Consider the following 27,158-nt stretch of genomic DNA (forward strand, 5'->3'; position numbering starts at 1 on the left):
GCCCCGATCGAAAAAAAAAAAAAACAAAAAGCAAGAGAGCAAGAACGTAGAATAGAGAAGGCGTAGAAAAAAAAAGGAGTAGAAATTCCGCTTGACGAGTGACAATCCGTCGAGGCATCGGTGGCCTGTGTCAGACCTCGTCGGGTCTCACCACGTGTTCTACTGGAAGTGAAGTGTCCCGGGTCGGACGCGGGTCACGCGAGACTTGTTCCAGTCTTGGGTGACGGCGGCCGGGCCGGGAGGGTCGGAAAAAAGCCTTTTTAGAAGTTCTGCTCGCCGTACATCCCGGGGAACCGGACAGCGTGTGCTCCGAGCTCGGCGGGCGAGAACTCGTCCTATGTGGCCAAGTGCGCGAACTGGCCTGGGTGGGGCGCGAACTGGTAAGGGTGGCCGTACGGCGACATGTGGTACGGTACAATGTTCATGCTCGCCATCTTGTGCTCCTTTTTCCACTTCATCCGCCGATTCTGGAACCAGATCTTGATCTGACGCTCCGTCAGGCAGAGGGCATGCGCGATCTCGATGCGACGCCGCCTCGTCAGGTAGCGGTTGTAGTGGAACTCTTTCTCAAGCTCGAGGGTCTGGTACCTGGTGTACGACGTCCTCTGCCGTTTCGTCTCCCCGTTCGCGTTCACCGTGCCTGCGGAATGAATAGATCGTGCACTGTTATTAGGCGACTCGTACTCGCGAGATTACAACCTACCGGCTGGTTGTTTGTAATTCAATTTACGGTAAGGGTGTCATTAGACGTTTTCTCAATGGCCAGAGTAGCGTACGCGATCTTTAAGTTTCAATTACGACCACGCCAACCCGGGGAATGATCGTTAACGACTGCTTTCTTGCGGTCTGAAGTGGAACGATCGCGCGTGGGAGGATGCCTCGCGAATTCGTTTATCTTCTAACTGGTTTCGTTGGGAAAAGAAGTATCTCTACCGCTTCGAGTGCGGTGGTTCGAGATTTGATTAAACAGGTTCTACTACGTAATCGAGCCACGACTATCGTCGAGTCGAGGGTATAAAAATCCTCGAAATAGGAATCGAGGGTTCCGCGGAAGGTCCGCGAGACTGTGAAAGATGAGACGCCGGTATGCGTGGCTAGAATCGAGCCAGAGGGTAGGCGAATGAAGCACAAGGGGGGAACGCGATCAAAAGCCGAGGATGTATAATAGTCGGGGCTGGAACGCGTGTAACGCTTCACGGGTTCGTTAATTATTTCAACGAGTCGCGGCTAATGCATCGACCGTTGCTACCGGATCGCGAACTGGTCACTTGGCAGCTGTTTTACCTATTTGCTCAGCACGCCCGAGCCATAAATAATTTTGCAACGCTGTTATTACGATACTCCGCCTATTACACCTATCCGGCAAGCGTTGCAAAACCCCTGGCTAGCCGTTAATGAATAGCTCGGGCAACGATCATCGGTAGAAACCTCGAGGTCGCCTTTAAATACCAATAACCTGTTACTTCTGCTTTTCCAGCCGCGCAATCACCGGTTCTGGCTAAACAAACCGATTTACGAGTAACAACATAGCGTATCCAGCAATTACGATAAGCAACCTTATCGATTCAGGAACTATGATCGATCATATTATTTATCGGGACCGGATCGTTGTCACTTGACATGCTTCACTCTCTCTCTCTCTCTCTCGTTCCGTAGATTTCAATCTGACAGTCGGTATGTCAATCATTTATAAGACGGTCGAGAAAAAGGAATTGTAACACTGACGTGCGTCAGGAATTCACGTCACAAGGTGCCATAGTAATTTCTACCCACATTCGTCGCGCGATTTTTCTTCTCGTTAAACGCAGAAGGAAAGCGAGGACGATATCGATTGGTTTCGGATCGTCGAATCGAGCAGGTGCGAAACGGATCGAAGCGCACTCTTCCAGCGTGCACCACGCGGTGATCATAGATCCATGTCAATGGGGGGATATTAAAGAGCCGGGTCATTTACAGTAATAATGAGTCGGCTATTAATATCGACGCGAGAGGGAGAGCCGACTGCGTTGATCGCTCAGGGACGGCTTACGCGACTGCTGTCCGGTCACGTGTGCGAAAACTGGCTTTCTAAGCGGTTGGAAAAATGTTTCAAGCATTGTGCTGTGAGAAAACACTTCGACCTAGAATGCCGCCAATCTGTGGCATTTCTGAAAGTCCCGTCCTTCCATCTGAAACAAGTTCGATCGAAACGCTTGCAACCCCTTCTCTATACAAGAAGAAGAGACACCTGAGAGTGCAATATTTGAGCCCAGCCACCCGAGAAAGTCACTTTCATCCCTCGCAAAGTGGACGAATCCTGCGGCGCGTGAAAAACTCGTTCAGGAGGAAACGAGCCCCGCTTCGGACCGTTTTCAGCCGCGTTTCCGGTAACGCACATCTCGCGCGCGACGAAGGCTTAATGACCGTACCCTCCGAGCGGCGCGTTATCACTTTCCTCCCGATGTAGCACGTCGCGCGTGCTGATTTTTTAATAAATAGCAGGCGGCGCACGGCTAACCGCGGCTCGCGACAGCCAAACGGAATTCCTTTTTCCGGCTGGCTCGTTATTATACGACGGTCGAACGCGCGAACTATAAACGGGGACGCGCGGCCCAACGTACTGGAGGATCGAGCGGTCTTCGCCCGTGGATCCTCACCGTGGATCCTTTCCGGTGATTAATTGCGGCCCGTGTCCCGCTGACGTCGATACAACCTACGGAGCGGAGACAATCCGCGCGGCGAACCGTCGTCTTGCGACCAGCGAGCTGCTGCGAAGTGTTGTCGAGCTGGTACATTAGTAAACGCGTAACCGTTCCTGTTTTAGAGTGGCTAAGGTTGATGGGGTGCGGGGCGCATGGCAAACAGGATTGGGGTTGGTGAGAATTTATCGTCACGAGGGGAGCGAACGTGTGCGTACGTGTAATGATTCAAAGTCGAATTAATAAAAAATTGTCACTTGTAACGAATGCTTTTTGATCGAGAGCTTGTTTTTAGTAAAATGGTACAATTATCTTTTCGCTTTACGAATTTATATACGCTCGGAGGTAAGCTGGTTAACGTTTCGAGTCCATCGTGTATACGCACGCGTTTCCTGCACGAATGTACAATAGAAGGCGAGCCTCGCAGCGAGAGAAGAAGCGCGAAAGACGGGGGCGGGGATTATTGATGGTGACGATGCACGGGAGATTTGGAAATGAAATGCGGGGGTGGATTAGCAGATTCGCCCGATCGATTGGTAGCGTTGAAAGCGGTTGTAAATTGAAAGTAGCGCGTCGTTGATTCGATGCTCGAGATCCACCAGCCGATAATGACGACATTCAAAATCCGCTACAAGCGTAGTGATTAGCCGCCATTTAAGTACCATCGATCGACTCGCAGATCTCGAGCCTTTCGAATTATCGAGCCAAGCAATTTAAATTTCTTCCACGCCATGCGCTTATCGTTTCACTCGGTCAACGATGCGTTAAAAAGAAGTCTAGTCGCGTTCGTCGTCCAATCCGCCGACTAAAAATCGCAGCGTGGCTCTCGTCACGAGTGCGCTCCGAGAAGAAGAGAAGCGACAGCGAGGAGGAACAAGCGTCCCGCTGTAAATCGTAGAAGAAAATCGCGGTCCATCGCGAGCGGCGTAAACACGGATCAAACTATTAGCGGGAGGCCGTGGGAGGAGGTGCGCGCCTCTAGTCTCTTGTCATCGAGACGGACGTCGGTCGGGTGGTTTTTCTAAATCCCACGGGCACAGATGATTAATGGGCTCGTCCTCGCTGTTTCGTACGCGTCGCATCGGGCGAACGCCGTGAAAGAATGCCACGGGCGAGGATTCGCGAACAACGGACCCCTCGGAGAACCCACCGCCCGCGTGTCTGCGCTTGCGCGCGCGCTAGCGAGGGCCGCCTTTTGAATAATCCGTGAATGCGTCCGCGGATCCGTATTCGGCCACGGGTTCGTTCAACCGGCGAACAAAGCGGCCCGGATAATGATCCATTATCAGCCGGTGATAAAGATACGGCACGGTGCCGCGATCCACCGTGACTCGAACACGCAGACGGGGCCGAAAACTTTCTTTCTTTTCCCGCGCGACGCTGGATGATTAATCGCCGTCCGCGTCTTGTCAACGTCGATGCACCGGGCCGCGCGAAGAATGCGGGACCCGGTGAAAGTACGAGGTACCTTTCGTTTGTTTCGGCCCCTCGTGATCGACCGTTGTCCATTTGGAACGCGGAAAACGGATGTAACAGTGCCCGTTGGTGGTTGCACGCTGTACGGAGTGGTCTCCTCGTCGCGGTTTCGATCGGTCCCGTTTCGAATCGAGTGGGAAAAAATCGCTCCACTGACGGAAATTGCACTTGTTCGAAAGTAGCACGCGACGTCTCGCAAAACCGTACACTTGCGCTGCTCCGCGTGACGCGACTCTTCGTGGTCCCCTCTATTTCTACGCAATACGATCGGTCGAGCAGGCTATCGAAACCATTGCACAGCACTCCGCACACAGATAAGAAAGGATGAGTCAACACTTCTATCTATGAAAAATGAAATTTCCATAATGTTCGCGATGATTGATGAATTCGCGAAATCTGTCCGATTGAAATGGGTTTAAGCGTGGCTATTTTTACGATCATTTACAGGGTAACGAGCGTGTATAAATTTCCATCGATCGTTTAACTCGCGCGGTACACTCGAAATACAGATTCGAGCCTGCTACGTGTCGTGATAAGCGCGTAAATCATTTTATCCCACGTGATTCGACGCGAAGGGAGAGAGGCCAGGCTGAAAAGCTCGCGGGAATAGGTTACCCTGGCACCTTGGGCACCGAAAATAACCTGAACGATTAAGTCGGTGGACGACGACGATAATTGAGCGGGTGTGGGCGAGACGAGCGACGTACGATCGAGTTTCCTTCGCGAAAGAATAAATCTTCCCGCGGAAGATCGGTTCAACGAACGCCACGGTGGCTCCCCCAATTAACGACGTGCGTGTACACCGGTGTTTTCAACCCTTCTCGCTCCTCCTGTGGGAGAGGCGGGTGTGCGTCGCGGTAATTAGAGAAAAATTGGCTCGCGCGAAACGGCCGCGGAACAACGTTTTATTAAGCGTTTGTTCCGACACCGGCGGTCGCTATTAGCGTTCCCCAGATGAGATCTCGCGGACGCGATGGATCCGCGGGAAAAAAAAAAAGACTCCACGCTAACTACCGGCAATCAATCTCTCCCTGCAATTACTTTCGCTCTGAATAGTGCGCGCGAGCACTCAGCTCCTTTGCATTTCTGTTTTATTACCAGGTTTCTTGTATCCGCGCTTTTTTCACTCCTCGCTTTCGGAGCGAAGTACGCTTCCGGCTGAGCCGTGGTGCACGTGTTGGGATATTTTGACAGCGCGGTTTACGTAAAGCTGAGTTTTTTCCCGTCGTTACGTAACAGTCAATTTATTTACGAGCATTAATATCGTCTCGCGTTTTTTTATGGAAATTCACCGTTTCGAGCACTCCATGCTTTCTCTTCCCGAATCACGTTCGTTCCCTGAGATTATCCTAATTATAGAGCTTGATCGAATATAACTCAAATATTTGTCATGCACGAGGATTTCTCGCTATTGCGATTCGATTTAGAATAGAAGGGGGTAATCATGAGAATGTGGCGCGATTTTAATTACACTACGCGTGGTACCAATCGTTACTCATCGGGCGTCTTATGACAAAATAAACGGACCGTCAACGGTGTGTGCCTTGCCAGTCGCGGCAGCTGCGAACGTTCGCATTTGTGTTACGCTACACGTCCGGATGATAAACAAAAGAGAAGGGGAGGAAACGGCGATGAAACGTGGCCGTGTAACAAGCGAAATGGTAGTTCTCACGGCGTGGCTAGCTCCGAAATTAATGCTGGAAATTTTACGCATCGAGAATTGTCAGCGAAACGGTAGATACCAAGCAGACGAACCTTTTATTAACCAAGAATACCTTTTCACTTCGCTCACCAAACGTAACACGGAGGAAACCCAACAAATCTCTGCGCATTTCGTAGAACACTCTTCTTTAAAAAAAGTCACGATCGACAAATTATCGTAAACGCTCGAAGATCGAAGGAAACGTCTCCGTCGAGACGAATCGCGCGACGTCTGATAATAATATCGCAAGAGAATCGAGCGCCACCCGGGGGATGGCGTCTCTCGCGGAGTAAAAATGTCTGACGTCCCGCGGGGGACGGAGGTGCCGGGCGAGCGACAGGGTCAACGAGTCGCATAGCTGTCGGTGGTGTTAAGACACCGGGGCGACCGGTGTAGAATGAAAGACTGCGCGCTAAGCGCAGGCCCGTGTCCTGTCAGCCGTCTCGGTGTCACCTCGTGTCGTCTAGCGTTTTCGTGGCGTGGGCTCTTAATAGAACAGGCCCCGTGGCCGCCTGTATTCGCACCGAGTGCCACGCTGCCTCTCTGCACCGAACGTGTCACCGACTTGCCAGCCCAGAGACCGTTTCTGACCGGGCTGACTGACAGACCGACTGGCTCAGCCTGACTAACGCGTGACCGGGATAACCTCGCTCTCGATCGGCCCTCGCGCCATTCTCCGCGTGCCTCCCGCGGGGTTGGATCGAGGGACGAGCGGTGGCTCGCGAATCTCGATCGATTGGGGTGGTCCGTGGCTTCGAACAGCTGACTTTATAACTGGACCACGCTGCATGATATTTAATGATCTGATATTGTGGACCGCGGATGAATGAAATTGTAGAGAGTACAGGTTACGTGTCCCTTGAAGAATCAAAGTGGATAAAATTGAAAGACATGGATACTGACACCATCCAAGAGGTCGTCTAAAAGCGAGCTAGTCGTCGAGAAGTGCGAAACGTAGAGCACCGCATAGATCTGTTGGAAATAAGTTCGAGCAGCGTAGCAGCTCGAAATCCACCGACCCCGTTTCCATCATCCCCGAAAGTCGAGCAGCGTCGTTTGATCAAACGGACGGTCATCCAGCGTGATTCAGATATCCGCGCGCACAAAGGGAACAGGGATTATCTCCGTGGACGTGCAATTAATCGCGTTCACCGCGGCGCTATCGGGGCGCAACTGGTGAGCCGCGCGAGTAGAATTGCTCGATTAAGCGGGCCGGACGGAATCAGAATCTGAAACGGCCGGCTGTCGCATTCCAACCGGCCGCGGCCGAGAGCCGCGCGCGAGCATGATAGCCCGCTACCAATGTATATTTAGAATCTCACCACCGCTATCCCCCACTGTCCGCCTCTATCTAACGTGGTTATCTGATAGGAGTAGCGAGTCGAGGGCCCTATCGGCTCTTTCCATCTGGCCGATCGATCGAGGAATTCCAAAGAAACCAACGGAACCGCGATTCGCGACCTAATGATAACGAAAAATTCAGTCGCCCCGGTGACTGGCGTTTCGAAACGTTCCCGGGTTCCCGGTGCCGACCTCCATCCTCGATCGATCGCTTCTTTTTCTTCTTCGCCTATGCAAATGAAACGAATCCTGTTACACGAGCGTACGCGAAATTCACAACTCTCACCAAATTTTGTCATTGCCACAGCGATATCGTAAATTCCATTTTTCATTTTGTCACTATAGATTTATCGAGAGGACACGGCTGGGTTACAAAATATCCACGAGGCGTCGCGACCATAAAAACGACGAATGTCCGGGTTCGAGGATTAAGAGAGTACCGTGATTTACGATATCTTGTTCTAATATTCGAATGTAACCGAATATATTCTTCCACGTCCTCGCGTGGAAGTACAAATTCTCCGTACGAAGTGGCCGCGTCTACGCGGGGGTTAGCACCAACTAGTTCCGTAGACATTTGACCGGGTGGATCGCCGCGGACGCAGCCCTCGATATAAATGAAGAGCGAGGGTAACAAAGCAGGTCGTACGGACAACTGCGAAACAACTTTTCACGTGGCACGGGCGTTCCCTTTGAGAACACGGCAACGAATACTGCGCATTCCAAAAACGTGGACGGAAAAAAGAAACGCAACGCCGGCGAGTTTTGCGCGGCGCGAGAGGATGCTTTGCATTTCATTAAACGAAGACCTCCGGGCGGAATGCGCGGGAAGAACGTCGTGGAATTCGGCCTTCGGCCATAGAATCGGCTTCGACCGTAAAAAATGGGAGCTCGAGTGGAGGAATGGATGATAAGGTGCAAACGCCCCGGTGGCCGTTTCCATTTTCCTCGCCGTGCGGCGGCGATCGCAAAGCGGAGGACTCTGTACGAGTTTCGTTGCGCGATGGAGGCTATCGTGTGCTGGATAACGACGCGAGCGATGGAAATGCGGAGGATGTACAACGCGTAGCCGATCGATGTAACAATAAACCGAAAATTGGGTTAACCGATCTAATATATACGCGAGTCCTTCTCGATCCAACGCGTCCAGAGCTGAACTGGTAGCGATCGAATAGAGGAGGCGCAGTTTATCAAGGAAAATCAGGCCTCAACGCGGCGAACGGCAGAACAACAAGTATTTATAACTCCGTACAGGAATCTGAGTCCGGAGAAATTATAAATCATCAATCCTCGGCCGGAGAGATTAACCGAACGAGAAGAAGAGGCAGAGGACGAGCAAGAAGAAGAAGAAGAAGAAGAAGAAGAAGAAGAAGAAGAAGAAGAAGAAGAGGTGGAAAGAGAAAGACGAGTCCGAAGTACCGCGTGGCACGACGACAAAGACGATGTAAATCTAAAATCTACTCGGGCCCGACATCGTCGTCCGATCCACTGAAACACATCCAGCACCGTTCAAATCCCAGCCTCCCCATTGACACGGCCGACAAAAGAAGAGCGGAGGTCCATAAATAACCCGGCCAGTTTATCGTGCCTATTATGCAATTACGATTGCATCTTTCGAGCCTAGGTGGTCCACGGCTTCAAGATCCTCTGCCCGGGCCAACGAGATAACGCCATTTAAAAACTTGTCGCTCTTACCGCTGTTAAATGTTTCGCGTCTCCCGCCAACCCCCTTTCAACCCTGTCGCGGGTCTATTTTAAAAACGCGTATCTCTAGTTTCCATTTTCCCGTAAGTGAAAATCCTCGAACAAGGAAAACCCGCGATATTTTTAGTCGTCGACTAATTTCCCGCTCCTCGAGCCACGGTATTTACTTTCCCTCGTGGCGCTTCCGCGACAGCTCGCTTCTTACTACCAGAAGACGCGCGTACCCGACGTAATCGTCCGTCGAATAAATAGCCACGAATATTTCATTACGAAACCGCGGCTGACACCACTGGTTGATAAGCGCGCGTTGTGTAAGTGATAATCGGACGACGCGTATAGCGAGCGGAGCAGATGGTAGACCAAGCTATCGAAAAAAGCTTCCCTCCGTGTTAGTACGCGCAGTCCACTTTTTCTAGCTCGCGTTCGAAGCCATCGAGATGTCTCGAAGGCAATCCCAACTCGAACGTTTCGATTCCAATATGAAAGCGTGCTTTTTCAGCCATCTTACGCTTCGATAAAGTGGATCTCGACTAAGTTTCCGTAACAGCGCAAAGTAGGATTAACGTTTCGCGTGTATCGATCGATCGATTCATCTCGCGATCTCATCGACTCCGCGGCAACTGGCTCCGGGCCAGTCCCGTCCAAGGGGCTATCTCGAAAATCGCTAGTGCCTCGGTGCCGGCTCGGTGCGCGCGATTTAAATTTATCTAAGGCGTGTTTTACGTCATTCGATGTCCACCGTCCCGACTGATTTGTGACCTTTCGTTGGTCTCGCAGCTGGCCAGGCGATCGCCCGGGCAAAGATCGTGAAATCAACGACCTGTCGACATTCCGCGGATTACCGGTCCCGCGTGACGCGATCGAGCGCGATCCGGTCCGTTGGTGTACGCGATCCACCTGTTACCGCTCGTCTGGCCACGCTCTAGGAACTGTCCGCCGCGTTAAGCCCGCGCCGGAAAGCCGGCCGGATCTATTTCGACTGATAAACAGCTGACGCGGCCGAGTCGTCGCGCGGCTAGCTCGCGCCGCAGAAATTCCGGCCGCGCAGCCATTCTCAAAGGGACCTGCGCTCTATTTATGAGCCGTGACAACCGGTCGAGCGAGCCTCTTCTACCGGCTAGATGGATTCAAGGAAACGTGGGCGTAGAAAGGGAGAACGATCCGCGAGTCGATCCGTTTCACGGATTCTTTAGCACCCCTTAAATATACCCGATCGCTTCGAGGGACTTGCCGTCTGGACCACGTCGACGATGGACGACAATTGATCGATTCGTTCTCGCGATTCGATACGCGTAGTTGTTTTGAACTGTTTAATGGCCGGTTCCCGTGAAAGTTGTGACACGCTGCGGACACTTTCGGATTTAAACGATCGCTCGGCTCGGCCGACGTAACGCGCGAGTTTCACGCGGTAGCTTATCGGGGAGCGTTGCGCCTACCGCAGAGAGTTCAATACGTGGCCTCGCGGTCTACCACGGAACCCGTTACATCTTGCTGTCCGTTACGCTTGAAATATTTGTTGTTTTCATAAGCGAGCGGGTGAAGGGAGGGAAAAATAGCGGCATTCAGGCGTCGCTTTTCACGCGGGCCTAGAAATAAACCACTCCGCTAGAAGAAACCGTGAAGGACCAGTCTAATCAAATTAGATCATTCCGGTTCCGCGTTGGCCGCGTGGAACGGACAGTTATAAATAGATTCAAAAACTATTGCTTTTCAATCCGCGCGGCGTGGCGAGAGGTTTTCGAGCGGCAGAGGCGAAGAGCCAGAGGCGGAGGGGCGAGGCGGGTAGAACGAACGAAAGAACGCAAAAGGGGGTTGAAGAAGGAAACGAAGCCTGTGCCCGGTTGCGAGCACGCAGAGAAAGAGAGAAAGGAAGGGTAGGGGGGAGAGAGAGAGAGAGAGGGAGCGACGGGTTCTCTCTCCCAGCGAAGCTTTTATGCCGAAGTTTCCGTGCCGGCCGCCTCGTGGATCATTTGTTATCTTCCACGAGAAAGCTCCCCGACGCAAATAGGTTTGTTTCTGGCCGCTTTAAACGCTTCACAATAATCCACACGAACTCAAATTCAATTAACGCCTCTCCATCGTTCCCGCCGCCCAACCCCCGCCGTTTCCACACTTTGTACCCGTTGACAGGCAACGAAAGTCGCGAGCCCCGCAGCCTCTCCTTCTTCCGTCTCTTTTATGCACGCCTGTGCGAACCGACGGAATATTGATGTACGTGCCTGGAACACGTGATAACCTTGAAACGCCCAGCGTCTCGAGAGACGCGACCAGTCGGCGAACACCCTTCCGTTGCATCGCTCACCGAGCGCTACCCTCGCGTACCACGGGTTTCCACGAATCTCTTCGCTCTTTTTCACAGTATTCGATCGTCGTTACGGAACCTCGAAGGAAGAACGTAAAATTAAACTGTATAATCTCGCGGAAGTTCGTCTAATTCCCCCTAATCTCTCTATCCTTCGAAACGGTGACCGGTAAATCATAGCTCGTCCGGAATTAGACGGCGCCCTTTCAGTGGGTCATTCAGCCCCACGGAATCGGGAATAACAGATTATCCGTTTCGTTTCTCCCCGTTGCGTGGACACTGGGGATTGAATTGACGGGGTCGAGAGTGAGCGCGCGCGCGCGCGAGCGCAACAAACTGTCGTCCTGCGGTAGAGGGGTTACTTTTTCGTGGAGAAGAAAAGAGCGGGCTCTGAAAGACGCGGAGGAAGATGGCCCCGTCTGTGTGCGCGTACGTTTGTACAACGAGAAGGACGACGGGCACGACCACGACGGAACGGGATCGAGGAAGAATGGGGAATAGTGGGTACGCGTCTCCATCCATCAGGCAACGGTCCGATCGGTCGACACACGCGACTCGAACCTACGGACAACCACCGAATGCATTATCTCCCGGACTCGCGGTGCACGGCTATCCCCCGATGCCTTTTCGATAATCAGAGCGTTTAGGCCTCTTTATGCATTCGTCGAATAACGTATGGCTCGCCGCGGGACCGATACTGATGTCACTGTCCTTGCCTTTCAACGTTCTTCTCTGCCCCTGCCTTATACGCGTTCACCGCGTCACAGGCGTCCTTGCTGTTCGTCGACTCTTGCGCGGACCAGAGTTCCGTTGGAATTCACCAGACCAAGCTATCGATAAGTGAAATTTCCACGAGAGTTAACGAAACAGAAACGATTGCACAGTCGAGAAGCGTTCGTTCTCTGAACCCTCTGAATCTATCTCGAGGAGTAGTAACTCGTATGACACGTTCCAAGAATGGAACCAGACGTCCGAGCGAGACCATCACTGGGACAAAGGTAGACGGGGTCGAACAGAAATTTTCAACAATTAATTGGCAATGATCCGTCGAACGCTGGGACCACGGCACGCCGCACGAATGCTCGAGCGAGCGTCCACGCAGACCAGCGCACCGTCCTCCATAAACGACGCACACCAACGATTCAGACAGCGTTCCTGCCGCGGGAAAATTAATGACTTACCTTCAACGGGAACAATACAGTCAGCTGCGACTCTTTACGTGTCTGCGAGCGGCGCGATGCTAGAGGCTCTCGCCTAAGGTCGAACAAAAACACACAAACGAACGCAAAAGGGGGTTGGAGGGCGGGGGCTGGGTACGCGTGTGCGAGTTGGATCGATTTATTTCCAGCGGGCGCGACCGCTAGAATGCGAACGATATCATTTTCGTAGCGGTTTTTCTACCGCTAGCCGCGAATACGTTCGACGGTTGTAGATCTTGGCGCGCGACGTCGATGTCGCGCGCAATTTGCCGCGGTCTCGCTGGATCATCGTGGTTTACGAGCCACCCCCCGTGCACCTTCCGTCGTCTCATCTCGCCCGTTACATTGTTGGCCGTTCTCTACGGAACACGAACTCTCCCACGATTTTAGCGCGACCGGTTGTATTTTCGGCCGCGAGACGCGGCTTGTATTCCAGCCAAAGCGGAACGAGTCTCGTAAACCTTCGGGCGTGGAGTTGTTGGACGATTCGAGAGAATTAAACGACGTGCTAATCCAAAACCACGAATACCGTACGCTATTAATAATACGACTTTAATGATTTTTCACTTTTCAAGAATTTCAAACGTACGCAGTGGTCGCGGAGCAGCGTCACTTTTCTCGCGGAGCCCGCTAAAAATCCTGACGCGTACTCTTCTTGTTTTACGTAGGTCGAGCACGCGTAGCAGATAAATATCATCGGTAACGCATCCCTCTTTCACGGGCGCCGCGGTTCCTGTCCTCTATGAATCATGTAGTACCGATGTTTTAGGTCAGCTTGTTCCTCTTAGGAGGCTGTCGGTTTTGATCGGCCATGGCGTTCCTCGTGGTTACCCTAGTCGGATGGTGCTCCGAGAACGGGCTCGTGGTGGCTACGTAAGCCTCGCGCGAGCATTTATTTATGGTCCCGGATCGCTGGGGTGTACGTGGAACCGCCTCTACACAACCGTAACGCTCTTCTCGCGGTGCATTGCCTATCGGATGAAGCTGTTCCCCCATTTAATTCCGATCTCCTACGTCTTGCACAGCGAACGCTTGTTTCGGGGCTAGATTCTGGTAATACTTTCATTGCCTATGCTGACACGATGTTTTCGCGGGGGGAAATTACATACAGAGAGGAAAATGTTGAGTACAATGCGAAGAGTTCGATAAAAAAAATCTACGCTCTTTGGAAAGGGATGAGTACTACGAAATTTGAATATAGAAGAGTGAAAAAAGATTGTAGGAAGTAAATGTATTGAAATATTCCCGAGTATCCAAAACATCTCGCGCATCCATCTTCAACACCTTAATGCCTGGACAAATTGGAACACTACGTCTCCCCGAAAGGGGAGAAAAAAAAGAGGAGAGAAGTAGAAGACTCGGGAGGTTGTCTCCTGGTTGAATGGCTGGCGCTTTCCCAGGGGCGACGTTTGGAAATCTTATCCGAATGGTAAAGAACCCTCGGAAGAATTCACAGTAATATGTAAACCTCACGCAAGCATTTATTTATGGTCTCGGGTCACCGGCTGCGCGCGGGGGCCGCCTTCTACCGCGTACTTCACAGAACATATATTACACCGAGCCATCAGCCGCTGAATAAAGCTGTTTCCTACTTAATTCCGCCCTCCACTTTGATCCGTGGACGCGAAAGCGCCTCCGCGACCGCCCGTTAATTGACGCCGCACCATGCAATAATTGGCGAACACCAGCTATCTGACATCACTCGCGGCGCACTGTTTCGCGGGATCAACTGTCGTCGCTGCTCTTCGCCGCGTTTCCGAATCGAGGCTGTTCGAAGAAACTCTGATCGGAATGTTTCAATTGCATCTTAATGGTAGACTACGATCAACTTTTTTTCTACACATTGGTGTAAGCAGAAATAATTAGAAGGATTCAAGGATTCCAATGAAATCTAAATTAGAAGTGAAATTTTCTGGAAATCCACTCGAGAAGAATAGAAAGGGAAGCGAATTTCTGTCGATCTACCACCGTCCAACCGCGTAGCCGTAACCAAAGATCGCAACGATTCGCGACGCGATTCGACCGATCCCTCAACCCTCGGTGACAAACATAAATTTCTCCATCTCTCTGGACATAAACGCAGCGAAGAAGAAGCCGCGTGCCAACGCGAATTTCCCCCTTTTTGCCACGGCGGATGACCAACATTCGCGCTCGAAAATGGCTTCTCTTGGAGCACGGACGTCGATCAGACAAGACGGTGCGCGTACACAGGCCGAAAATAGTTGCTAGGGGTGTAAAAAGGGGACGGCGGTGCAAGCTGAGCGTGATTCCGCGCGGGCAGCCGACGCTGCTCCCGCGTACCCTCGCGCGTTTCGAAATAGGTATCCGAAGGGATAATTAAGCCCGCGAAACAGAGTCGCGCACGGCTGAACGTTGAATAAATAAATTCAGCCGCGCATGCGGGACGCGTAATCGTCGAATTATGCAAAGCTTTTCCAACAAGGAGGTTTTCCCTCTCGTTAGCCAGGGGCCCTGCGGCCCCGCTCCGCTTCGAGGACGGAAAATTTATGTGGACGTTAAATTGTTACATGGTACCTAATGTGCCGTGTCATAGAACGACGGTGTTAACGAATCGTCTGGTTACCATTTTGTCGTTCGCTAATTGGCGTTTCTCTCTGCATTCTCGAAGGGGTGGAAGATTTTCGGTAGAAACTGCAGCTTCCACGAGTGATTTCGGAACATGTAGATTTATATGGAGTTAATCAAGATGTTGGGAAATCTATGTTCACCATTCCACGATTATTGGAAAGGTTCGAGCATAAGGCATAGGCGGATTGCATGTGTTCGTTGGTTGGCTCGTAGAATTCCTTCTTCAGGGACGTCTTCATACACGCACGACCTACTCCTCGCTAACCGTGAATGTCACCGTGACCAATCCTTCTCCGACGAGCGCGCAGCTGACTTATGCATTCCTTTTTATCACGCATCAAAGTACCCTGCCCCGTTCCACCGCCAGTCTTCGTACTTTAATTCTCTCTATCTCTCTCTCTCGTATCCTCTTAATACACGTTTCTTATCACGCGTGGTTCTTTTTTAACTAGCGGAAAATCATGTTACCGTTGCTGCAGGTGCTGCGAAACTTTTATCGCCGTGTTTATCGTGACTTTTCGACATATTTTCTTGTCGGTAAGCGCGCCTCGTCATGCTCGCTTTGGCATAAACGCGCTTACTTTTTCCTCCTGCCTCGATTAAATACATTGGACCGAACGGGCAGGAATTGGCTACGGAAACGTTATTACGAATGAAATCTCGGGAATGATAGCGCGCGCGTTTCGCGTTAGGACTATTTTAATGCGAAACCGCTGAAGCTGATCGACAGATACGATTAGTACAGTCAAATTATCTCTCGCATCTTGCAATATTTTAACAGTGAAATTAAAAAATTCCACGCCGGGTGCTACTTTAAAAGTAGCGTATCGATAAACTCGCAATAAGGAAACGATATTAAACCAGCAATTGCTAAATTCCGACGATCGATCAGCAGTGAGCAAGAGTGATTCTATATTCCACGCCGCTCGACTGGATCGACAAATAATCCCCGATTTCAGCAACACCGATTTTGCCAGCCGTTGCCTCAGAATCATCGGTTATCGATCAATAACGAGGACCAACAGCGGTAACGGGAACGTTAATTTTACCAGTTTCAGAGATCGATCAGCGAGAGGAGAGTACGTCCCGATGAGGAAACCTCGATCCAACCGCAATTTGCTCGCGTTCGAGCACGCGTTCGATCGCGCGCTCTGAAACGGTGATTTCAATGCGTAAAATCATCGATTCCGCGTGATTTATTCGCAGAACCGTGCTGCGTCTGACTCGGTTGTCCGCGAGTCGGACGTCGCGACGCCTAAACACACGTTACGGATAATGAATTCGAGAGATTGCCTTCAATATATTGATCGATAGCCTGACAGAGTAAATTATCAAGTGGATCGTGACGGACTCTTAACCAGGTGATCCCGGCTATTTAATCGTGAGATATCGCAAAGATAATAAACTGTTAAACTTGTCGAAAATAATAAATATCGAGCTGAAAGATCGTGGCGAAGCGAGGTGTTAAACGTTAGAACGTCGCAGGCAATTTTCTATATTTAAAGCAGATGGAAATTATAACCCGATACGTGGGATGCTCGGAATCGTGGATTTATTAACACGTGTAGCTATAAAATTACACGTTACCGGCGCTTATTAATGCTCCGCGTAAAATTAGGGCCACTTTATTATTTGTGGACTGGTAAACGCGGCCATTCAAACTCGAGTAGCTATCTCGAGAGGGGAAATCTGCGGCGAGAGAACGAGATTGCGAGGGGGTAAAAACGCTCTCTAATTCACATAAATAAACCAAGAGCCGTCTGCCAGGTAGAATTGTACGACGATGTCACGCCTCGAGGACACGTTAAATTGTTGAACATCGGGTGCGCGCGTCCGCAGCGATCATTGTGCCGCGGCTGTTCCGGTGCTCGTGTCGTATCAAAACCCCAAGACGCTCGAACAGACGCCATTCAAGAGCAGGCCATAAATTTCCTGGGGAGCGGAACACTGTTCTTCTCTTTCTTTCTTCCTTTCTTTTTTTTTTACAATCGCTCGTCCGGCCTGGACCGGCGAATGCCCCGTTTCATACGAGCCTCGAATTCCTCCCGGGCTTTTTATCGTTCTTGTTTAAATAGCTACTAATACGTAGACAATTTGTCGATGGGGGGAGAAGGAGAAAGGTATCCGGCTGAAGGCACTGCAGCCATCTCATTAGAATCTTAAGGTCGTAGTCACGTTCGAAGAATCATCGAACGCGACTGTAGTTGCGATCGAATCTCTCAAATATCGCATCGTACGTCCTAATTACAAACGCTATCAACACCCAGAGAGGGTAGCTTACTTGCACACCCGTAAAACTTGAACGTAAGCAAATAGTAAGCAAATCTTTCGAAGAATGTCCTCGAAATGCCGTATGAAGACGTCTCGCGGCGATCGTCGTTGAGAGAGACGTCGTTGGGTTCGCGCGTCGAGTTTTCCCGGGGACTTTTGTCGCGGGAAAACCACGGGACGCGTGTAGCGTGGCGGCGGGCCGGCCGAGCCATTCAGCGGCAGCTCGTAAATTTTCAGGAGCGGGAATCCTCCTTCGGGGAGGGGTTTGCCGGGGCCGAAAGAGGGCGAGTGCAGGAGCATAAGGATCAAGGATCCCCGTGGCGAGCGGCCCGCGCAGCAACAGGCGGCCCACTTCGCTCCCGGTACACATCCATTACCCCATCGGCTCATCCCGTTTGCGCTCGCTGCTCGCAATGAAAATTTATGTCCTAATAAGTGATTTGTACCGCGGCGAGCGTACTCCCTGCCCGACTAGAGCCTAAATTGCCCAGCCTCTGAGGCGGACGCGTGCTCCAGCCATTGCGAATTCCATCGAATGGCTCTCGCTCCCTCCAGCATCCGTTTCGATGGTTTTTCGTCGAGATATTATCGGTAAGGATAACAGAATCAGGATCTTTGTACGTACAGTCGATATAGTGTAATTTCGAAAGCGTGAAAGCGTAGGAAAGATCTTAATTTGGGATTCATGCCTCGCGTAGGTCGCGGTTGATGATACCACGGAACGTCCGCCATGTTTCGAGCTTGATAAAAATTTCGCGAGGTAGCAACGAGGTAAATTAAGCATTGTTAAACGATCGTAGAGAGAAGCTCGAACGTGGAAAAATGGCAGCCATCGGGCGGGACGTGCGCGCGCAACGTTAACGCGGAACTAGCTGCATATCTGACAGGGTATTGCTCATCTGCATGTTGATTGATTAATGCGCACTGACGAAAAGAATTTTTGTTGTTACTAAAATGAAATATGCGACGCGGCCAGGGAAACCAGTTCCAGCGTAGCGTTCCAGCGTTAGTTTCGCCTGTTAGCCATGGTAATCGTGGATGCGCGCGTACACCGCGCGGTCTCATCATCATGCGCGGCCAGCGCGCCTCGAGGATCCTTCGAAAACCGGGGACCATCTCTCTCTCTCTCTCTCTCTCTTTCTGTGTGTGCTCGTTAATTCGCTATCGAAGATCGTGCCCTCCCGATTCCACGGAACCGATTTAATGCGACGTCGAACAGCCTCGAAAATTGCCACGATGGGTCGCAGGTGGGTCTGTTTCGCTAGGGACCACGAAAAAGGAGCATCGAAATTCGGGAATCCTCTACTCCCGCGATATTTAATATCCCGCTAGCCAAATAATAAACTGGAAGGTAGCCAAAGAATAGGCTTAACGCACTCCATTTTGAGAATGATCTCTTCAGCGAGAATAACCGTAACACTTAAACATCTAAATTTATTCAAATTACCAGAAGATACCGCCGGCCCTTGTGATCGATATAATAGCAATTTTAAATCTGTGTCTATGTAGTCGTCTCTCCCAGTTAACCTGTTCCTCCGTGGCTACCTTGACCCAAACCAGAGCGGCCCGAACGGCGATCAATCGCAAATGCATCAGCTATTTATTGCAATCGACCAAACAAATATGCCCCCGAAGCGCGGACTCGTAATAGCTCCTCGTATTATCCGCTTGTTATCCATCCATCGGTTGAGTCGCGCCACCCTTACCACCGCTGCTCGTAAAGAGTTTCAACCGCGTGGAACGTAACCGATGATCATCGGAACCGACACGTTAAAGGTAATCCAGACGGAGTTGCGCGCAAACTGGGAGAGCAATTGGCGATTACTCGTACGTGGAGAGAACTGTTTCAACTCTCGCTCTCTTCCAGACTCGAAAGATTGGCTGTATATCTTCGACGCGCTTCTAATTTACGACGAAACGATTGATTTCTGATTGCGGGTTGCGTGGACGATCTTCCGCGGTCTGTTGAATGGCGAACAGTCGCGTTTGGAGTAAAGGCGTACGCTTCAAGGATGGGAGTCGCTATCGGTAGCGATCCCGCGTGGGATTAAACGGCGTTTCACGGGTAACGCGATCGTATGAATTTCATATATGAGTCTGATCGTTTATCGCGTCTATTTTTACCGTGTTTACTTATGAAATCGGCTGAACACGGTGAACAGCCATGAATTTTCACGCATGCGAGCCCCGTTTCCGTCGAGGGAACTCGGCTGCGCTGATTAATCGGGGAAAAGTAAACAGAGAAAGCCACGGAGGAGTTAAAAATCGGCAGGTGGTACCGGCGATACTTTCACGAGAGCCGGCACTTTTTCTAGAAATTCTCCCATTTGCCACTCGTTTAATTTATTCGACATCCGAACGCGGAACCGTGCGAATCAATTTTAAACAGTTCGAGGGAAGGAAAAAAATATCGCCGTAACCGCTACGCCATCAATAGACTCGTACCGTTATTTAAATCGTGACGAGGCGCAAGCGTGAAAATGCAATCAACTTCTGAGACTTCTTCGACGTAGAAAAAAAACACGATAATTAATGTTACGAAATTATCATATTATTCTCGTAAACGCGAATTAATTCCACTTTAAATTAATATCTTAATTCATTTCGAGACTTGTAGTCCATTCATTATTCACCTCCTCTACTCGGAGCGAATAAACAGACCCTCTAGTCTTATCCACGTATCTTACTCTATAATTATAACGAGTGCATCGTCTACGAGCTCTCCATTTCAATCTTTAGAATCTTCGATAACCTTAAGTCTAATTGCACCCGGCTAATGATAACGCAAACGTAACCCACTCTTATGCATTCTTCGCATCTCCCTGTTGCATAAATATCGTTCCACAGTTCGAAGAGAGTACTTCTCGATGGTGAGAACGATCGCCCAGTAATTACGCGATGGCGGCGTCTAGCCGATTGCTTAACAGGGAGCCGAAAATATTTGCGCGATCTATGATCGTCGAGCCGTTTTACAGTCGATCGACCGTCCCTAAGTAGATCACGAGGACGCACGGTGAAGGATGAGTGCAGGGTGGAAGGTTTGGTCGAAACTAGGAATCATCGCGCTCCAGTAGCTGCCGTTTCGCGATCGTTATCGAGAGACTCTTAACGCTGCGTGCTTCGTGGACATTAGGCAACGCTGGTTCCTCGATTTTCCGCCGTCAACGCGCGCGAGCCGAAGATTTCTACGGAATTGGATGATTCCGTGTTAATTGGGATGTTCGTGGCTAAGCTTCGATTGGTATAAGAGAATTGGTTAAGTCTGTGATTTCATCGAACGCTAGCCAAACTAATCTATGATTTTCATTCGCTCTTATATTTTTCATTGCTTTTAAATATTTATTTCCTGGATGTGAACGATCGTCTAATGGTAGGATATAGTTTGTTCTGTTTTCTCGATTGGTATCCTCCGTGGAATTATTTGTTGTATAATAAAGCTTGGGATCATTTAAGGTACGATGAAGACATATAATTTCAATTCGTACACGTAATGAGAATGATACTGAGAATCACCGTTGTTTAATTCATAAGATGATTATACGTCGAATAATTCGAGGATACCGGGAAGAAGGATTTTAATTGCGTAGATCATTTTCTCAGAATACTAATTGCGACAGGGTACTTCAACTTTATCGGGGAGGTACACGACGGCGCGTACAACGTGAAAACAATTTTCGAGCCGGCGTTATCAAATAATGTCATCTTCGGGTAACGGGGGAAAAGTTCGATCGAGCAAATTACCAGCCTCTGGGCACAAGATGTTTGCTTACAAGCCCGCGATCCTGTGACGCTCGGTTTTTTTTCAAGTCGAAATTTATATTCAGAAATAAAACGAGCAATTAGGCGACCAATTTCTGTACCCCGAACTGGCAATTTTCAGGTTCGATCGCACGAACTCCCAATCGAAACTATGCCCTCGACCACCTGAGCTTTTTAACTTCTTTTTTACAAGAAACGTTATCTGGACGAAGCTGGTTGGTCGATCATTTTCCTGCAACGAGCGCAGTCCGCTGTTGCATCTATTATTGCCCGGAATGACGCCATTTTGGACCCGCTCGCCATAATATCGCCGACATTCACGGCACTCGAGGAGCGATCGCGATATCTCAATCGTTTGAACGCGGAAGTATCGCGATCCGTTTATTTCTTCAAATCGCACTGCCGTTTACGTATCAACGCCAGGTTCGAAGCGTCGCGACGCTCGCGTTGTTGAACGCGATCCCACGATTATTTCATCCACGACGCGGACACGCGAGCTGTCTATTTTCCTACGCGTTCCATCGAGAGGGTATTTTGCGCGGTGACGACGAACGACGCCATCGCGACGCTTCCACCGATCGGAGTCGTCGAAATTCGACGCGTCTCGCTCGCTGGGAACCGTGCACCTCGTTCCTCGCGCTCGACGCGTGGATGATTCCTTATTAGCAGCAATTATCGTTCGTGTTCCGATTTTTATCGCCACCTCCATTATTCATTTTTCATCCTATTCAGAGATAGTAAACGTTACGAAGATTACCTGTCACGATAATTCTACTTTCTTGTTACGGCTGGCCTTATAACGCGCGGCCACGATTCACTAATTGTTTATCATCCGTTTTGTTACCCCGAGATAGCACCGTTCGACGAACAATCTGTTAGCCAGAATTGTTACGACACGGCGAACAGTGCATAATCGCTCGAGTCGTTTCATCGAATAACGTAATTGGTCCACTTTAACAGAGCATTGACGCTTTTGTATTCGTAATTGGATTAATCTCTGGATCGTTCGACGGAGCGAATTTTATGAGATTCTAAACGGCAAGCCTTCCGGCCGATTTGTTAATGGCGGAACTGGTTCCTCGCGTCGACTCCTTGGTAGAATGCGAACGCACGTTCGATTTGTAGGACACGAGAGGCGTTGCGACACCCTCCGACGCGTGTCTTTGCGGAATGGAAGAGAAGTAACAAACTAGCGGTACGATCTTGGATTTTCCAAGTCGACGCGATATCGAGATTCGTCGTCGATTACGCAACCGGGTCCCCAAAACACACCCAAACCCGAGAGACGAACGAAATCCACGCCACGTGGTGCTTATTTCTGGGTAATCGTTATTATTAAATGTCGCTGGTACGCGTTTATGGCTCGGGCGTCAGTTAGACCGGCGACCTTGGTGCGAATTTTCTGCAGAATCCTCTTGGGCCTCTCGAAGAGGCGGTGCGACACAACGGGTCCTTTGCTTTCGGGATCGTTTGGAGAAAACACGACCAGGTCAGAGCTCACCTAGCGTAATTATCTCGGGGTACAATTCACCCTTTGACGAGAGGACGTCTGCGTCGGTACGACTGTTCGTGATTTACTACGCTCGCTTTCCCGTGCTTCTCTCTTGTTCGCGCATAATTCCGCGAACGAGGCAATTATCGTCCACGGTCTATCCTCTCCGTGCAATTAACGGGGGCCATAGGGTTGGCCTAGAGAGAGAGAGAGAAAGAGAGAGACTGGTTCTTCTTGCTCGCGTTGAAAAATTCGTAGCTCGAACGACGTCGGTTTAGGCTCGCTCTGCGCCGCGTCGGACGCGAGGCAACCTCTGAAGGCCTCTTGTAACGGACGCGACTCTCTACCAACTCCTGAGACGTGCTCTTTCAGTCGGACGCGAGCCGTGCTAGTCTAGATCGCGTGGTTCTAAATGCGGACGCGTGCATTAATCTGATTCGATTCGAGCGTATCGCAACGCGTGGTGACTTCCATCAAGAGCCGTCTGTGACCGCGTGCACGCGAAAATCAAAGATCTTAACGAAGTAACACTGTGGCAGCCACCGAAGTCTACTATATGTAGAAAATCGTGGTCGTCGCGGGGCGGAAAATTCGTGACTCGTAACCGTAGCCAGCCGCTCCCGAGGAGCGGTGCCGGAGGAAACGAGAAACGCGTAGAAGGAACGGGGCCGCGGAGTAGGCGTGAGCGCGAGGGAGTCTCGAGCGAGCGAGCGCGGAGGAAAGGAGCATCGGTTTTCGTATCCCGTTTGGGAGGCCCGTCGAATGGGCTCCGGCCTTCGGCCGTGAGAGGCCGGACGACGCGCAGGCAAAGACAGACGGAGCGAGATAGGCACGGCCGAGGAGGAGAACGTGGGCCCGTGTAAACGGAGAAAGAGAACCAGAGACGGGGTGGCAGTGCGGCGGGACCGAGACGCTTGGCGAGAAGGAGACCGGTGACGGCGAAGGAAAGGGCCCCCCGCGCCTTACAATGCAGCCTGATTTATGGCCCGGGCGCACATACATAGAGTTACACACGATATCATAATACCATTAATTCTTCGTCAAATTCCCCGCTGACTGAATCATACTGGCCGCGCAGTAAATCACGCGGGGCGACTAATGTGAACGCGACCAAGCGCTCCGCTGTCTTATCTCCTTTTGAACCACGGGGGCAGGTGGATCCAGTCTCTCGGCATCCGCTGAATTACTCCTCGTCCCGGCCTCGGCTGGCCCCCTCTGTCCCTCACTATTTCGTTTACCCGCCGCGTAACCACCTCCGCGGACCCGACGCACTCTATTTGTCTCCTCCCGTTTCCGTATTTTTATAGCCGCGCGCGGTTCGCCACGGGAGGATCGCCGATTTCGCGAGGGGCTACCGCGGCAGACGAGACACTCGTTTATGTAATCGTGGTTCTCGCATCGGATTCCTCTCGACCCACGACGGTACCATTCGCGAGAGGACGCGTGGCCGCTTCGCGACGCATCTACTTCCGGTTCTAACGCCGCATCCTCCTGGTTGCTCTTCGCAAATCGGTTTGGGGTGCTTCCCGGCTACAGGGTTTCTTTCGCGACATTCATGCAGGAAGCGAAGCGTTTGCTGGTGTCCGGTTCAGAGCGAGATATTCGCTGGTGGTCTTAATGGCCTCTCCCCTGAGAATTTCATTTTGAAAACAAACAAACTATTCCGACTTGCATCCATAATTCTTGCTGCAAGTTTACCGTGTCGAAACCAGAAGCATTTTTGTAAATTCCGGGCTCCAAATAGATTACCCGAAAGGTTCCAACTGGCTCCTACGGAAGCAACGAGCGTTGCTCCGACTGTACCAATAAAATATCCCGGTTAATTACTAGGACCAGACAGTTCCGTCGGTGTTTAGCAAATTTCTCGTTTATTATTCGCCGTTATCGCGGTATCTCGTTTAATCACGTTCTATCCACGCCCATCACCTATCCGTCTCGGTCCGGCCCGAACCTGTTCGTTAACTCTCCCTCGCTTCTATTTATTCTGCCTCCACTTCTGACACAATGGTCACGTAATGTCCACCTACTTTCGAACGACCCGAGCCTTCCTATCGATTATTTCCCGCTATTCTTGCGCGCCGCTCGTCCTTACACGTCGGCCATTCCGCGATAACGCGAAACATTTACAAACTGCGCTCGTCCCGCCGCAAATTGTTCCGAATCGTCCACCAATGGAACTTCTTTGGTCAACCTAACCAACGTTCAGTCGTTAGGCGCCAGTTATAAATCGACTCTTGCTCAATATCGACGCGATAATCTATTCTCGCCCGTGTCCCCGCGATCCTCTTCTAATGGGCCAAAAGTTATGGAAAAATCTTTCGTAATCGCCGGCGAGACCGCTCGAAATACTCGAGGGAGAGAGGAGCCGGCTAATTTGGCTATGGTTTTCCTGCGGGAACGTCACGGGACGTGAATTATGCGCGTGAATCGCTATCAGCGACGAGTATCGAAATTTATAATCTCTCAACCAATATATTTTAACCGTGATTTAGTGGCCGTTTAAGGTGGCGGCCGCCGCCGCGAAATAATCGCGCGGCATTAAGGCCCCGCGACTCCGCATTCCTGTTATGACACACTGGCACAAATTTCCGCGGCGAGCCGATCTACACAAATCACCGGCTGCTTACTTCTTGCCCAACCCGCGACGTTCCGTTTCGTAGATTTCCATTATGACTTATCGCCGATCGGGCGAGCGGCAGCGTGGCCGACGCACGATTTACGGCCTAACAGAACCTTCGCCTCGGACCCACCATTCACGTTTCCGCGCGGCTCTTCCTCGTTCTTCTCTCGTCCTACCTTTTTTCCCCACCCTTTCCTCCTCTTTTTTCCTTTACGCCCGTTATACGTGCGTGTCCGCGGCGATTCGTACCCTCCGCGTGCTCTACGAAACACGAGAGCCGGCCGACTTCCCGAAATCCGAACTTTCTTTCGCCATTTGCTGGCCGAGGAACACGTGCTCGCGTCGTTGGAGGCAGAGAGGTTTGTGGGAAGAAGAACCCCCTGCTGCCTACGGCGTAACTTTCAAGCCGCGCGACGATACGTATGGTTTTCTATCTAGAAAAGATCGTCTAACTGGTAAAAGAGGAAACAGAGAAGAAAAAAATCTGGTACCAATGTCTATTTTAACTGTACACGTTAAGTACAAAATGAAATTGATGAACATCCTCCTTCGTCGAACCCCCAGCAAGATACGTCGCAACGATTCCACAACGATTAAATCGCGAGTACCTGTTCGATTCGAGAAACCCGACTCTATCCCCGAGAGCAATTCTCGCAGCGATTTGCTCGAGGCTCGCCTACCGACCACCGCTAACCGCCAATTAAACGCGAGCGTGGGACCAAGAGAAAGAATCAGCAGCAGCAGCAGAAGAAGAAGAATAAGAAAGTAAACAGGTTCGGAACTTACTCTGGCCGATGTGCACCCTCTTCATCCACGGATAGATCTGCGGTGGATTGGTGACGCTGGCGTTCGTCTTGTTCGACGAGTTGTTCCCAGTGCTGGACGTGCTGGACGTGGACGACGCCGGCGAGGACGCGGAGGACGCGGTGGTCAGCGTCGAACTTCCCTCTGCAACGGGCCTGGAGCTACCGCTGGCTGGCGAGGCGGCCGATGCCGCGACCGACGACCTCGATGAGCTTCCCGGTGGCGATGTCAGCCCGGACGCCGCCTTGCTCGTGCCAGGTGCCACTAAAGGGGTCGGACTGTTCCTGGAGGTGGACGTGGTCAGATCCTGGGGCGACGCGACGCCGGTGGAGGACGTCGAGTCGGCGTACTTGCAGCTCGAGGTGGACGGTGCTGACGGGGCGGACGCAGCCTGGAGAAGCGGCGTCGTCGGGTCCTGATGGAGCTGCTGCTGTGGATGATGCTGTTGCGGATGATGCTGGGACTGTTGGTGGAGACTGTGCTGCTGCGAGGTGGTTGTCGCGCTGAGTCGCGGCTGCGGCTGCAACTGCGTGTAGTCAATCATGCCCGTGGGCGCCGTGTGCTGTATCCCGGAGGCTGGCGTCGCGTACGGATGCTGAGGATAGTGTTGCTGGGGCGAGTAGCAGGGCGCCGGATAGCTGGTCGCCGCTGCGTTCGGATTGTAATAGTCACCACCGGCGGGCGACGCCGCCTGCATCGGTTCTCCAGGCGAATTGGCCGTGGCACGGGGCTGCTGTTGAGCCTGCTGACCCGCGTAGCACGACGCGAGCGAATTTACGAACTGATAGGAACTCATAGTTCACGCGAGTGCACCCGACGTCACTGTTACGATCGTTCCACACGTGTACGGTAGTACGACATTCACGAGAACAACACCACCGGTCTGCTCCGCGGTCTTCGAGTGGTGGCGGCAAGGGTACGCGCACTGTCGTTAAATGCGGGACCGTGTCATCGCATCGGTCCGTTGATCTCACGACGAGAATGACGAGAACGATGACGAGGACGACGAGACGACGGTAGGAAACGGTAGCATGTCACACCAACGGGAGCAGAGACCGATCCTAGCAGGGGTTATAGCACTTGTCGTAGGTGGGATAGAAAGAAACCGTTCTCCAGTCCCTTCGGCTGGTTCACACCTATCGCGGGCTGTTACACGCGGGCAAACACGTCCCTAAACGGGATTCGATAATGAACGAGGGGGGATCTCGCGACTCGAATAGA

At 51.3% G+C, this 27,158-nt stretch overlaps 1 protein-coding gene across 1 annotated transcript; it reads right to left on the reverse strand.

Annotated features, from left to right (window-relative positions):
* LOC143425334 (uncharacterized) lies at positions 1–27,158 on the reverse strand. Its single transcript, XM_076898053.1, has 2 exons — positions 25,920–27,158; positions 1–640 (listed from the first exon to the last, which is right to left on the reverse strand). Exons 1-2 carry the CDS (start codon positions 26,731–26,733, stop codon positions 336–338), a joined length of 1,119 nt encoding a protein of 372 aa, XP_076754168.1. The 5' UTR covers positions 26,734–27,158; the 3' UTR covers positions 1–335.

The sequence above is a fragment of the Xylocopa sonorina genome, chromosome 7, assembly GCF_050948175.1.
Source record: "Xylocopa sonorina isolate GNS202 chromosome 7, iyXylSono1_principal, whole genome shotgun sequence".
Taxonomy (NCBI): Eukaryota; Metazoa; Arthropoda; class Insecta; order Hymenoptera; family Apidae; genus Xylocopa; species Xylocopa sonorina.

What these genes read in the sequence shown, in the direction of transcription:
- LOC143425334 (XM_076898053.1), bottom strand. Translation starts at nt 26,733, where the DNA reads ATGAGTTCCTATCAGTTCGTAAATTCGCTCGCGTCGTGCTACGCGGGT. An exon ending in GAGGGTGCACATCGGCCAGA is followed by an intron (nt 641 to 25,919) that starts GTAAGTTCCGAA and finishes TTCATTCCGCAG; the next exon opens with GCACGGTGAACGCGAACGGG.